At 52.7% G+C, this 12,560-nt stretch overlaps 1 protein-coding gene across 1 annotated transcript in view; it reads right to left on the bottom strand.

Annotated features, from left to right (window-relative positions):
- Positions 1-12,560, bottom strand: part of SHANK2 (SH3 and multiple ankyrin repeat domains 2) — a 478,101-nt gene that overhangs the window by 331,805 nt on the left and 133,736 nt on the right. The window contains exon 10 of the mRNA XM_082342199.1: positions 4,142-4,258. Coding sequence (XP_082198325.1) covers positions 4,142-4,258 — 117 coding nt within the window. The remainder of the gene's footprint in view (positions 1-4,141; positions 4,259-12,560) is intronic.

Below are 12,560 nucleotides of genomic sequence, written 5' to 3'. Positions count from 1 at the left end.
TCTCCATATTACAGAGGAGGGATTTTATGAAACCCAGACTGCCACGTCTCCCTGCATTGCAACTCTACCTTGAGGCTGCTTCTTAGTGCCTTTCCTTGACTCCCATCCTGACCCAAAGGCACTGTGTCCCCACACCTGGGACAGTCCATTTCTCAACGTTACCCCCCAGAGTGCCCTGTATGGCACCCCTTTCTGCTTGAAGTTGCAGAGCGGTTTCTCTTGTTGGCCCTGAGCCTGGCCTCACACAGCCATACACATCCCATGTATGTAGAAAGAGAAAGTGGACACAGCGAGGAGGCCAGCACACTGGTGACTTGGGGAGGACAGGGCTTCGGGTTAAGTACCATTGCCGGCTGCACCAGACAAAGGCTCAGGGACCTCCATCCCTCCCTCCATTCCTCTCGGACAGGTCATCACAAGGACACTAGTGTGTACGGAGCTATGCATCTCTGAATCACACTGAGAGGCCGAATGGACCGGCTTCTCTTAGTACATCAGTGAGATGCCTCAACGGCTGGGGCGGGGCTGAGGGAAAAGATTAAAGGTCACACTAGCATCCCAGGGAGGGGCACGAGGGATTAATGAGGCTGGATCCCAGAACACTTGCTGACTCCCAACTGGACATGCTGTCCAGGGGCTATGGGGCCACAAGCACCAGTCTGTGACCCTCTGTGATGGCCCCTGGGACACAATGCAAGGCAGGGTGTCCTAAACAGGAGATGCCACCAAAGGCACTTCTACCCATGCTGTCACAGAGGGACAGATGGGTGGAGCTGGACAGCAGTAGGCTGGCCCCGAAGGTCCCAGGACCCTGGAGAGCGGACAGCTCTCACTCCCTGACGGGGCCTCCCTGGCATGCTAGGAGGAAGGCACTCAGCCCTGGAGCAGGGAGTGTCCTTACCTTACGTCTGGTGAGAGGACCGATGCAGCCTGCTATGCCCGGCCGGGCCTGGCAAACTGGGGCCCCCAGGCTAACCTGGACTGAGCTTGAAAGGAGCCTGTTTTATAAATAAAGTTTTATAAATAAAGTTTTATTGGCCTGTTTATAAATAAAGTTTTATTGGCGCACAGCCACACATTATCATCTGTGGTTAAGTTCACACTGCAGCGGCAGAGCTGAGTAGCTCTGAAGAAGTCCACGTGGTCTGAAAAGCCAGAATATCTACTAAGCGACTCTTTACAGAAAAAGTCTGCTGGACCCTCTAACCTAAGGCAGGAGTGGAGGGGTTTTCCTGAGAGCCCTGGGCAGCTCTGGGCCCCCCTGCAGTCATCAGCCGAGGGTGGGGACAGATCTGGAGGATGCAGAGTGACACCAGTCAAACCCAGCACCATGAATAACCCAGAATTCAGATTCCCGACACGTCTTGACCTTTTCTAACAGAAAGGTTACATGTTCAAAGACCATCTTGTCCACCGTTATTTCAAGAGACAGAAAACATGGTTTTCTGGGTTTTGTTTTGTTTTGTTTTCATGATAAAATATGCTTAAAATCTACTGGGAACAATTAAGGAATGTTTTTCCCCTGTAAGGCAATAATTAAGAAGCACACGTTGGCACAGATGTTTTACCAGCCAAAGCCAAGGCTCACGATGTGTGTTTTTCTAGTGCAGCCGAGCAAGATCTCTCCATGCTCATAAAGCCATTCCAACATCCAAATGCCTTGGAACACCTAGGGCCCCAGCTGCGTGCATATCCCATCAGTATGCTTTCATTGAGGAGCTGGCCAGCAGCTCTCAGAATACTCCTTGGAGTCAAACTGAAATTCTTCCCCAACCGCATCTGGCTGAGCTGCTCTCCTGTGCCAGGAGCAGGGGACACCCTGAAAGATGGTGGTTTATGCCCCTGAGAAGGTGGGCCCAAGCGGGGAGGGGATGCCCCTAGGGAAGACAGGTAAGGCCTAATAACGACCTGATCCTGGGCAGTTCACCCTGGCTGTACTGCAAAGGGCTACAGAGTAAAAAGTACAACTAACTCTATCAGCGGCTCATCAAGGAAAGGCTTGACTGAGGGCAGGATATCTCAGTTGGGTTTTGAAGGATGCATAGGAGTTTTCTAGGGCAAAGAATCTAGGAGGGTTCAATAGCTAGAAGCAAAGTGGGATTACAGAGTCTGGAGGGGCCTGGGATGGAGTAGCCATGGAGTGAGCAGGGAAAGGACTTGGGTGTAGGCAAAGGCTGGAGATTTCACTCAAAAAGATGGAACCATTGCTTTGGATTGGATGGCAGAGAGAGGATAAGCAGAGTGCACACAGCTTAGGGGCCCCCGGCAGTAACCCTCATCCATGATTTCCCCTCTGTTCCTCTAGGTGGTGGACCCCCCACCCCTATGTTGCTCAGCTGCTCTGTGGAGTGTCCACACCTCCCCCCTCCAGACCTTAAGTTCCTTGAAATCAGAGAAAGAGAAGAATAAAAGAAGAAAGGACAGAGGAGCCCTTACTAGTGATGTCCAGGAACTATCTCGACTTCAGGCACCAAGGAAAGTGACACCACCCCCTGAAGCAGTGCCCCAACCCATCTCCGGGGAGCCAGCCCCTTCCCACACCCCTCCACGTGGCCCCCTGCCGACTTCTGGCCTCCCCCTGCCTCTCGGCAGGACCAGAGGCTCTCAGCTTCACTCCCCATGCGGTAGCCCAGTGGTCACACTGCACGGGGTGTGCGCCCCGTCATTTAGGAGGCATGCTTGGGGGCAGGAGTCGCATCCCACCCCCGCTGCTTCCCGAGCACACTGACTCCCAGCTCGCCTTGGTTTTCAGTCCATCTCACACAGAAGACTGTGGGCTTTGTACAAATCGTTCTCATCGAGGCTTCACTTGTGGGTGTGTCCCCAAAAGTAGTGAGAGCGGGGTCCTGAAGAGAGATTTGCACGTTCACAGCATCACTATTCACAACAGCCAAGAGGTGGAGGCGACCCATGTCCCCTGACGGATGAATGGACAAAATGTGGTCCATCCACACAATGGAAGATTACTCAGCCTTAAAAAGGAAGGAAATCCTGTCACAGGCTACAACGTGGATAAACCTTGAGGACATTATGCTCAGTGAAATAAGCCAAACACAAAAGGACAAATCCTGTGTGATTCCACTCCCATGAGGTCCCTAGAGGAGTCAAATCCACAGAAACAGAAAGTAGCTGGTGGGGGCCAGGGGCTGGGGAGGGCGTGGGGAGTGAACATTTAATGGGGACAGAGTGTCAGTTTGGGAAGATGGAAAGTTCTGGAGAGGGATGGAGGGGATGGTCATACAATAATGCGAGTGCAGTCAATGCACTGAACTGCATGCTTAAAAATAGTTAAGACAGTCAAATGTTTGTTATGTTTTACATATTTAGTCACAATTAAAAAGGAATTAAAAAGAAAAAGCCCACTGGGGACATGTTTGTACCTGTAGTGATGTAAGGCTTACCTCAGTTTCATGGTGGTCCTATTGGGGTCTGGTGGGGCACCATAACTGTCTTGGGGGCTCTGTCAGCCACACCCTTCCCCATTTCATGGCTCCACCCTGCCCCCCGCAGTAGAGACCCCCTGTGGGGTATGTGTGACACCATAACCACAGAGTCTGCACCCTCAGCCATGGGGGTTTCGATGCCCATCTCTGACTGTACCAGCTGTGCCCCAGGACCCTCCTCTCACTTCTTGTGACTCAGTTTCCTTCTCTACAGTAGGGATAACCACTCTCAAAGGAGCAGGTGAGGACCACTCCCCACTCTGCACTGAGTGCGTCTCCCCAGATTCCTATGTTGAAGCCGTAACCTCCCAATGTGACTGTCTGGAGATGGGTCTTCAGGTGATCAGGTTAAATGAGGTCACGAGGGTGGGGCCCCGATCTGATAGGATTAGTGTCCTTAGAAGAAGAGACACCAGTGCTCTTTCTCTCTCTCCACATGTAAGGACACAGTGAGAGGGGTCGTGCAAACCCAAACCAGGAAGACAACCTTCTCCTGGAACCAAGCAGGCTGGCACCTTGATCTGGGACATCCAGCCAGGACTGTGAGAAATAAACGTCTGCTGTTTAAGCTGCCCCGTCTGTGGGACTTTGTGCCGGCAGCTGGAGCTGCACATCCACCTGCAAAGCACTCAGCACAGCCCTGGCCCCGGCGCCCACGTGGTTATGGGGGGTGTGGGGCAGCCGCCCTGCTCACTGACCTGGTTGTAGAGGGCGCAGATGTGCAGGGCGGTGTTCCCCGAGGCGTTCTGGGCCCCCATGTCGGCCCCGTAGAAGAGCAGGTGCTCCAGGTGCTGCACGTGTCCGTACCTGCAGGCCTGAAACGAGAGTCCACGCTGTGAACTGGGAGCTACCCAGGATGCACCGAGCACCCCAGAACCAACGGTGTGGCCAACGCAGCCCAGCCCCCATTCTGGACCAGGTCCCACACCTCAGACCCCTGGGGAATCAGGAGAAGGAGCTCGTATTGGGTTTGAGGACTGTGCCCAGCTGTTCGACGGGGGGGTCTGCAAAGGGGCCCCCGTTCCTTCCATTCAGCCCCGAGGTCCGGGAAGCCCAGAGAGACCAGGGCATGTCTTTGCCCCTGGCCTCAGCGACCTGCCCCAGGAAATGCAGACCAGGATGCTCCGTCCCAGGCCTTGTTCATCCAAGCTCCCCACCCGGGAGGAGGCGTGAAAACAGCCGGGAGCGGTGCGTGGACCCAGCTGTGTCCTGGGAAGAGATCCCGCCTGTCCTCCTCAAGGCAAGGGGCAGCCCCACCCTTTTCTGAGCCCTTCTAGGAGGTGATGTGCGATTTATGAGCCAACAGGGCTCTGGGGTCAATCAGATCTGGCCTCGTTTTCCAGAACTTTCACTGAGCCTCTGTCTTCGTGTGTAAATGGAAACCCTACTCTTCCCAGGGTTCTCATGAGAGTCACATGAATAAGGGGCCTGAAAGGACCCCCCAGTGATGCTTGGGGCCAGGCCAGCTGCCCCCCACCCCTTGCAGCTCACAGGGAGCAGGGAGGGCCCTGTACTGTGACCAAGGGGGCTGCCGTCCAGGTCCAGCAGAGGGTCCAGCGCATGCCGCTCGATGCTGGAGCAACCCTTGACCTTGGGAAGCAAGTCATATCTGACTCACCCCACCCCATCCACCGGCACTTCCTGGGCACCCAGTGATGGGCAGTGCCAAGGGCATAAGACCCACCGTCCCTCTGGTGGGGTGACAACCGGATAGGGAGACGTGAAAGGCAGGAAGCAGGGGTTCTGACCCAGAACTGCTCACACCGAGGGTGGGGAAGCACCCGGCGGGGAGACGGCCGGCCAGGCCAGGCCAGGCAGCTGTGGGTGGTCCGGGTTGGGCCGCACGGTAGCCAGAGGAAGAAGAGCTCAGTAATCCTGCCTTTCCGATAACTGAGACAGATTGAGGGGAGTTTCACCTCTGCACAGTCCACGAGAAAGAGCTACACCTCGCCAATTAATAGAGAGGAGAGATGACAGGGAAGACATGGGGACTAGTAATTGGATGAGCTTTAATAAAAACCCTGAGAAACATCCACTTACAACCCCTGTGCTGCCATAAAATCATCTCATCCGTTTACAGAGCAGATCGTTACCGAAGATACGGTTGCTTTTCCCTGCCCACCCGTGCCTTCCCTTCTTGTGGCGACAGCGCCTGCCTCTTCCTCCGGGGGCCGCCCGACCCCACTCCCAGAGGTCTGGGAGCCTGCCCCACCCCCCACGGCTGCAGTGGACACAGAACATTCTATCTTCTGGCCACAGGCGTGGGCTGGGGATGCCCAAGTGACTCTTGGGGACCTGTGAAGACGAGACTGGAACATTTGTCAGAACCACTGAGAAAATGAAGTTCTCTCTTTCCTCCAAGGTGGCCAGCAAAAAAGCCACAGAAGCCCGGAGCTGCTGGGGCCACCAACGCAGAGGAGGGGAGAAGTGGGAGCTAAAGGAAGGAGAGAGAAAACAAGACACACACACACACACATACACACACACACACAAGGCCAAGCAACAGATGCCCTGTGGACCCCTCTCAGCTACAACTGTGCCTGGGTTTTTCAGGACGTAAGCCTAGGCATAACTTTCATTTTCCCCTTAAGCCAGTTTGAGTTGGGATTTTTGTTCCTTAAATTGAAGGAGCCCTGGCTAATCAACTCTCTCCAAAGGACTTCCAGGAGGCAAGACTGTGTTATGGCTTAATTGAATTGTCCTGTAGTCAAAAACAAAGAGAGCTGCGTTAGCGTAAAAAACATTTTTACAATCACTCCAGACTCACCCTTCCTCTTCCCCTGGTTAATCTGAAATTGTGAGGTTTTACATTACATCATCGGGATGGTGTTCATGTTCTCCCCACCAAGGGTTACAATAGGATCAATGCAAAAAGGTAAAATAGAGCCTTTTACTCTGGGCGGACTGTCAGGGAAAGAATCCCCCTCAAGGGCTTCTTTCTCCAAGCCTATTGTTTGAAAACAAGCGAAACCAGAAAAGTCAGACAGGTGCTGAAACAAAAAAATCTCCTGTAATCCCAGTCTTAAATTTTACCATTCACTTTTTTAAAGGTTCTTCTTTGCACGTCTCTTCTTTTAAACCACCGGCTGTTAGGTGATAGAAGCCGTACTTGCTGAGGAAGCAGCCTGGCAGATGGGGAAGTGTGAAGGGAATCTGAGCAAGGTGCTGGCCAGACCAGTCAGCAGACTGGCTGCATTCAGGGGGGCTGAGCAACAGGTAAATGAATGAAGGAAAATGGGAGCAGGTTTCCCACTGTCAAAGAAAGGGAGTTACTAATCCGGTGCAGGAGAAAACCAGAATAAACTCTGTGGTACTGGACAGGAAAAAGAGGTATCAGTATAAGCACATGGTTTTCAATATAGAGAAAAGCAAAAAAGTAAATGTGTGTACACGTGGACGTGCGAGGACGTGTGTCCCTAACTCCCCCTCCTGAGAGGGGCTGGGATCAGCAATATCCCGGTAGCAGTGAGCACGCTTAATACTCGGATCTTGGGTTCTAAATACCACTCTATACAGTAAGTCCCCCTACACATGAACAAGTTCAGTTCTGAGAGGGCATTCGTAAGTCCAATTTGTTCGTAAGTCCAACAAAGTTAGCCTAGGTTGCAGATAACGCCAGACACGGGAACTAAGTTACGTGACTGGACATGCGAACACACATTCTCATCTTTGAAAGCTCGCAACTTGAAGGTTTGTATGTAAGGGACTTACTGAACTCAAAAGAACCAGGGCTTCTTACAGAGATGGCCGATTCCAGGGCTGAGGCAGGAAAAGAACAAGATGAGCTTGGAATACCTTGTTGAGCCAGAAGGAAAGGAAGTGCTCAAGAAAGGATGGGGGTGTGTCCACAGGACACACAGGCCATCTTGATGCGGCTCCCTGGACCCAAAGTGGGACAACATTAACAGATGGTTACCTGTTGAATAAATAGAAATCCACGAAACCACATTGCTACAAATAAGTGAATAAATAAACCAGAAGAGAAAGCTCCTCCTGATAAAAGAAAGCCAACTAATTAGTGTGAGACTCAAGGATGGGAGTAGAAAATCTCCACTTAGCAATTAACTACTTAATTCAGACAAGAAATACCATTGGGTGCTAAAACTAGCAGGTGAGAGGGAGTTGAGAAAAGGGGTTTTCTAAAATAGTCTAAAGATCCCACAAAATACTAACTTCAAAGGGAAGAGAAAACTATGGTGGAGAACCTGTAAGATTCCCCGTGATCAGGGGGTCAGAGTGAACACCACCAATAACAGCAAATGGTCACCACCTGCCACGTAACAGGACTGCCAGAAACACACGTCCCTTCCATGATATTCCTGCAAAAATGCACAACTTGAATCTCATCACGAGGAAACACTGAGCAAACCCAAATTGGGAGACAGTCTCCAAAATGACTACCCCATAATCTTCAAGAGTCCCTTGAGAGAATCTAGGGAAGACTGATGAAGTCTCCCAGATGGAAGGGCTCCTGCAGGATCCCAGACTGGATCCTTTTACTGTAATGGGCATTATTGGGACAATGGGAAAAACTCAAATGTGGTCTCTGAATGAAGGGAATACGGGAGTTCTCTGTATTTCTTTTGCAACTCCTCTTAAAGTTTGAAATTAAATACTCATTCACAGTTAAAAAAAAAAAAAAGAAAAAGAAATTAGTGCTTGCTTGACATAAGCACCTCAAAGCTTATCAAAGTAAGAATTTGTCCTCCCCCAAGATAAGCCGTGCTAACCCTTTGTCCTTCTTTTGAAAAGGGTGTTGTCCTCTCTGGCCCATGGGAGACAGATTAAAAGGATTGACAGAGGTCAGAGAGTAACTAGAATGTAAAACAAAACAGCACCTCTTACACTCACATTGCTTACCCATTTTTTTCTGAGATGCTTTATGGAAAATGCATGTATGTGTGGGGCTCCGCCCCACGTCTCCTGCCTGCAAAGCTCCTGGGCACGAGTATTTGGAGTAGACGCCCCACAAGATTTGGGATTTGGGATTCACCCACCTGTGCTGAGTGTCCCCCCAAACACATAATTTGGTGTAAATTAGGGAAAAGAGTGCTCCTTCCTTCAAGCACTTCACTGCCACCTGCTGGACACCTGTTGTGATAAATCTACAAGCCTAAATTTACAGCAAGCGTAACAGCGCCCCCTGGGGTTGTGCAACGCAATTGGAGCAATGCGGAGTTCACTGCATTGCAAATGCTTCTGCTTGGCTCAGTGCCACAAGCAAAATTATTTAAGTCCACACCACACTTAGGCTTTTCTCCTATAATATGTACTTTATAAGACAAGCTGGAGATATGACAGCAGAACAGTTAGCATGCAGTAAGCACCCACACAGAGAGACCCAGGACCACACCCTGCTGCGAGCACCATGAGGGAACCTCCCCAGGGGCCTGTCCCTTACTGTGGGGTCAGGGGAAGCACCGAGGACTTGGAGCCCAGGGCTGAGGGTGAGCAGGGGTGAGCTCAGGGAGGAAGAGGGGCGGGAGGGAGCAGTGGCCAAAAACTGTAATTTCCTTAAAGTTAAAACTCCGGGGCTTCCCTGGTGGCGCAGTGGTTGAGAGTCTGCCTGCCAATGCAGGGGAGGCGGGTTCGAGCCCTGGTCTGGGAAGATCCCACATGCCGCGGAGCAACTAAGCCCGTGAGCCACGACTACTGAGCCTGCGCGTCTGGAGCCTGTGCTCCGCAACAAGAGAGGCCACGACAGTGAGAGGCCCGTGCACCGCGATGAAGAGTGGCCCCCGCTCGCCGCAACTGGAGAAAGCCCTCGCGCAGAAACGAAGACCCAACACACCCCAAAAATAAATAAATAAATAAATTTATTAAAAAAAACAAAAACAAAAAAAAACTCCTCACTTGAAAATGATAAATAATAAATAGCAACCAATAACAAAGTTAAGGCCAAATGATAAAACATCCTTTACAGAATCATTGCAGGAATCAAATGAGACCAGTGTGAAGGCCTGTGAGCAAATTGGTTAAGTGCTCTCTGACTGCCAAGTATCATTCCTCACAGACAAAACCAGACATGGCCTGACGACAATGATGACAGTGATGGGGGTGTGGCCAGATGATAAGGACCATGATGGTGATGGGGGCGTGGTCAGATGATAATGACCATGATGGTGATAGGGGTGTGGTCAGATGATAACGACCATGATGGTGATGATGCGGGCATGACCAGATGAGAATGATGGTGACGATGGTGATGATGGGGGCGTGGCCAGATGATAATGCTGACAATGGTGGTGATGATGGGGGCGTGGCCAGCACTTATTGAGCACTTACTAGATGCCAGGCGCTATAGTCAATGCATCATTTAACTGTCTTGAGAGCTCTATGAATTGTTACTCAGCCAGCTTTAGAGATTAGCAAAGAAGCTCAGAGAGGGTAAGCCACTTGCTCAGGTGACCCAGGCCATGTTGAGGGGGTTTTGCAATCCCAGCCCAGAATATACGCTACTGACAGCAAGAGGAGGAAATCTCACTTATCCTCCAAATGGAATCGACAGAATCAGGGAAGGAGGAAGGGAGCGAGACGCCCCATGTGGGCCAGTCCTGTGGGCATAGCTGCCCACGAAGGTGTGTGGAAACACAAGACAAAGCAGCTGTCCTCTCACTGGGGACGGTGTCCTCTTCAGGAACCTTGGCTTCACCAGCAACTCTTCCTCAAGTCCTGAGACAGCCAAGCCCCCCCTCCCTCAGGTCGGAGCTAGGTGCCGGGCACTGCCCTGGTGGATGTGACAGTACTTAGCAACTAAAACCTTCAGTGAAGCCCCTGTAATCTGGCCCACCATGTTCTGGGAATGCATTTGGGTGTTTTTTACTTCCTTCCTTATCTTTCTTCGTAGTTTTAAAGACTTTCATGTTGAGCAGATATTTCTTTTGTAATGAAAAAAATTAGAGTAACCTGAATAACAAGTTGAAAGATGGTTTGCAGACAGTTCAAAAAAGTTATCTTCCAAAGTCAGCATTCAGGAGATGGGCGTCCCCAGTCGCGGGGCCTGGGGGCTGGATGTGAAGACCTCCCTCTGCAATTAAACACCTGTCCCGGGCAACGCCCCGGAAAGCCAAGCAAGCCTTCTGCAACACCTGTGAGCAGGGCAGGCTGCGGGCACTCAGGTGCCCTGGAAGGATGGGGAGCCAGCCGGCTGGGAAGGAGCTGTCGGCTGCCATGCAGAGGGAGTTGTGGACCCCAGAACTCCGAGGTGCTTCTCCAAGAGAGCAGGGCCAGAATCAGTCCAGCTGGGCAATGCAAACCCACCTGCCCTCTACTTCCTTCTGCCACAAGTGCCTTGTCATTAGAGGGGTGGCTTCTGTCTGAGAGCCCTGGAGGCCGGACAAAGAACCAGGCTTCTGGCCGGGAGCCGCGCTGGGAGCCTCGGGCAGGTCACTCACCCTCTCTGGGCCCGACTAACTCAGAGACCAGCGAGGGTGTCTGCGAGGGCTGCTGGAGGGGTGTGAAAAGGTGGTGAGGACAGCGTCTGCTGGGTGAACGTGAGCCCTGACGGAGGATGATAATCTGGGGGCGGGGGGACGGCAGTGTGCGAGGTTCCTCACTGAGCACCCTGCACGATCCCCTCCTGACGGTCACGGCGGAGCAGGTGAAGACAGCGGCTTGGATCACGCAGGTGCTTCCGCAGGACTTGCGTGAAAAAGAAACCCGCCACTAGAGGGCGGTGGATGCACCCTGACGGGTGACGCGGGGTGGCGGAGCAGGATGGGACAACCGGGCTCAAGACCTCCAAGCTCCAAAGGCGTTGCCGGGGGGCGGGGACCCCGGAGGTTGGGTAGCTCTGGTGCTACCAGAATCCACGCAGGGGGTGTCAGGGGCTGGAACCACGGCAGGGAGCCGGCACCGAAGAAAGTGACCCCCACTGCCCCAACACACACGGTCACCCTCCGTCTCAGGGCAGCCGTCCCAAGAGACAGCGAGATGGCCACGACTGTCACCTGCATTCGATGAGGGAGTCAGACTCAGTGTGAGGCCAACCCAGCATGGAGTGGGGTGAAATATTAGCCTGGTTGAGGGGGGAGGGGAGAACAGGTAGGAAGGGGGGCGAGGGGAGGAGACAAGAGAGCCCAAAGGGCTCTCCAAGGTCTCTCCAAGGTCGTCGGGGCATGGAGCCCCCCTGCTGAGGGGTCACTCAGCTGGACTGGGGCTGAACGCACTCCGTTGCCTTGTGTTCTGTGTTTCTGATGCTCTGGCATCAGGGGTCTTGCTGGCTGCTCCCCTGAAGGGGCTGCCCTGCCAGGAAGAGCTGATTCCCGGAGACGGAAAAGGACGCAGCCATGAGCACAGCTTCCAAATACAAACCGCCATGCAGAGTCCTCACCTGACCCCTCCTCTATGGGGCCCTCACACTCAGGGCCCCTCACCCCTGTCCTAAGCACCCAGGGCAGGTCCCAGACAACAGGCGGCCCCTCAGCCTGTCCTAAGCACCCAGGGCAGGTCCCAGACAACAGGGCAGCCCCTGTGCCCCAGGGCCACTGAGGTCACTCAGCCTGTTTGTCCTGCCTCACCTGTTCCTTCCCTCGAAAACCACAGTAAAGGCTCTGCGCGCACACCCCCCTCTGCCTTCCCTGCGTGGCCGTGCGTGGTGGGCTGTGCCCCTCTTCTTGGGGTCAGTAACAAACCATCTTCTTGCTGGCAGGTATCTCCTGATGGGTTGGCCTCACCAGGCCTGAATAGTAGAAAAACCTACATTTAACAGAGGGGCTTAGGAGCAGATGCCTGGCATATGGAAATACAGGGTCCTTGGGGATTCTTCCAAAAGGTGCCGATAAAGCTCCCATCTGTGCCAGCGAAGGCCTGAGGTCTGTCCCATCATCTGGGACACCGTCCCCGTGCCCAGTATGGTGCAGGGCCCACCGCCCGGGGGACTCGGACACTGCCCCAGTGCCGTGACTGCTTGGGGCAAATGCTCTCCCTGTATCCCTCTCGAATCCCACATTTAAGGACAGTATACTCTGAATTCACATTTTGGAGTTCAAAAAGAGAACTCTGCAAAACAACAAAAGTAATATGTCTAAAGGGTGGATAAATCTAGGGAAAAAAAGAACGTAGGCGTTTTCAGGTAGGATGGTTTGGTTCCCAGGTCGTATACACATTTGGCCCGTC

Source organism: Balaenoptera borealis, assembly GCF_965194805.1.
Source record: "Balaenoptera borealis genome assembly, chromosome: 11".
NCBI lineage: Eukaryota > Metazoa > Chordata > Mammalia > Artiodactyla > Balaenopteridae > Balaenoptera > Balaenoptera borealis.
Note: the sequence above shows the minus strand (reverse complement) of the source record. Positions and strands in the feature narration are given on the sequence as shown.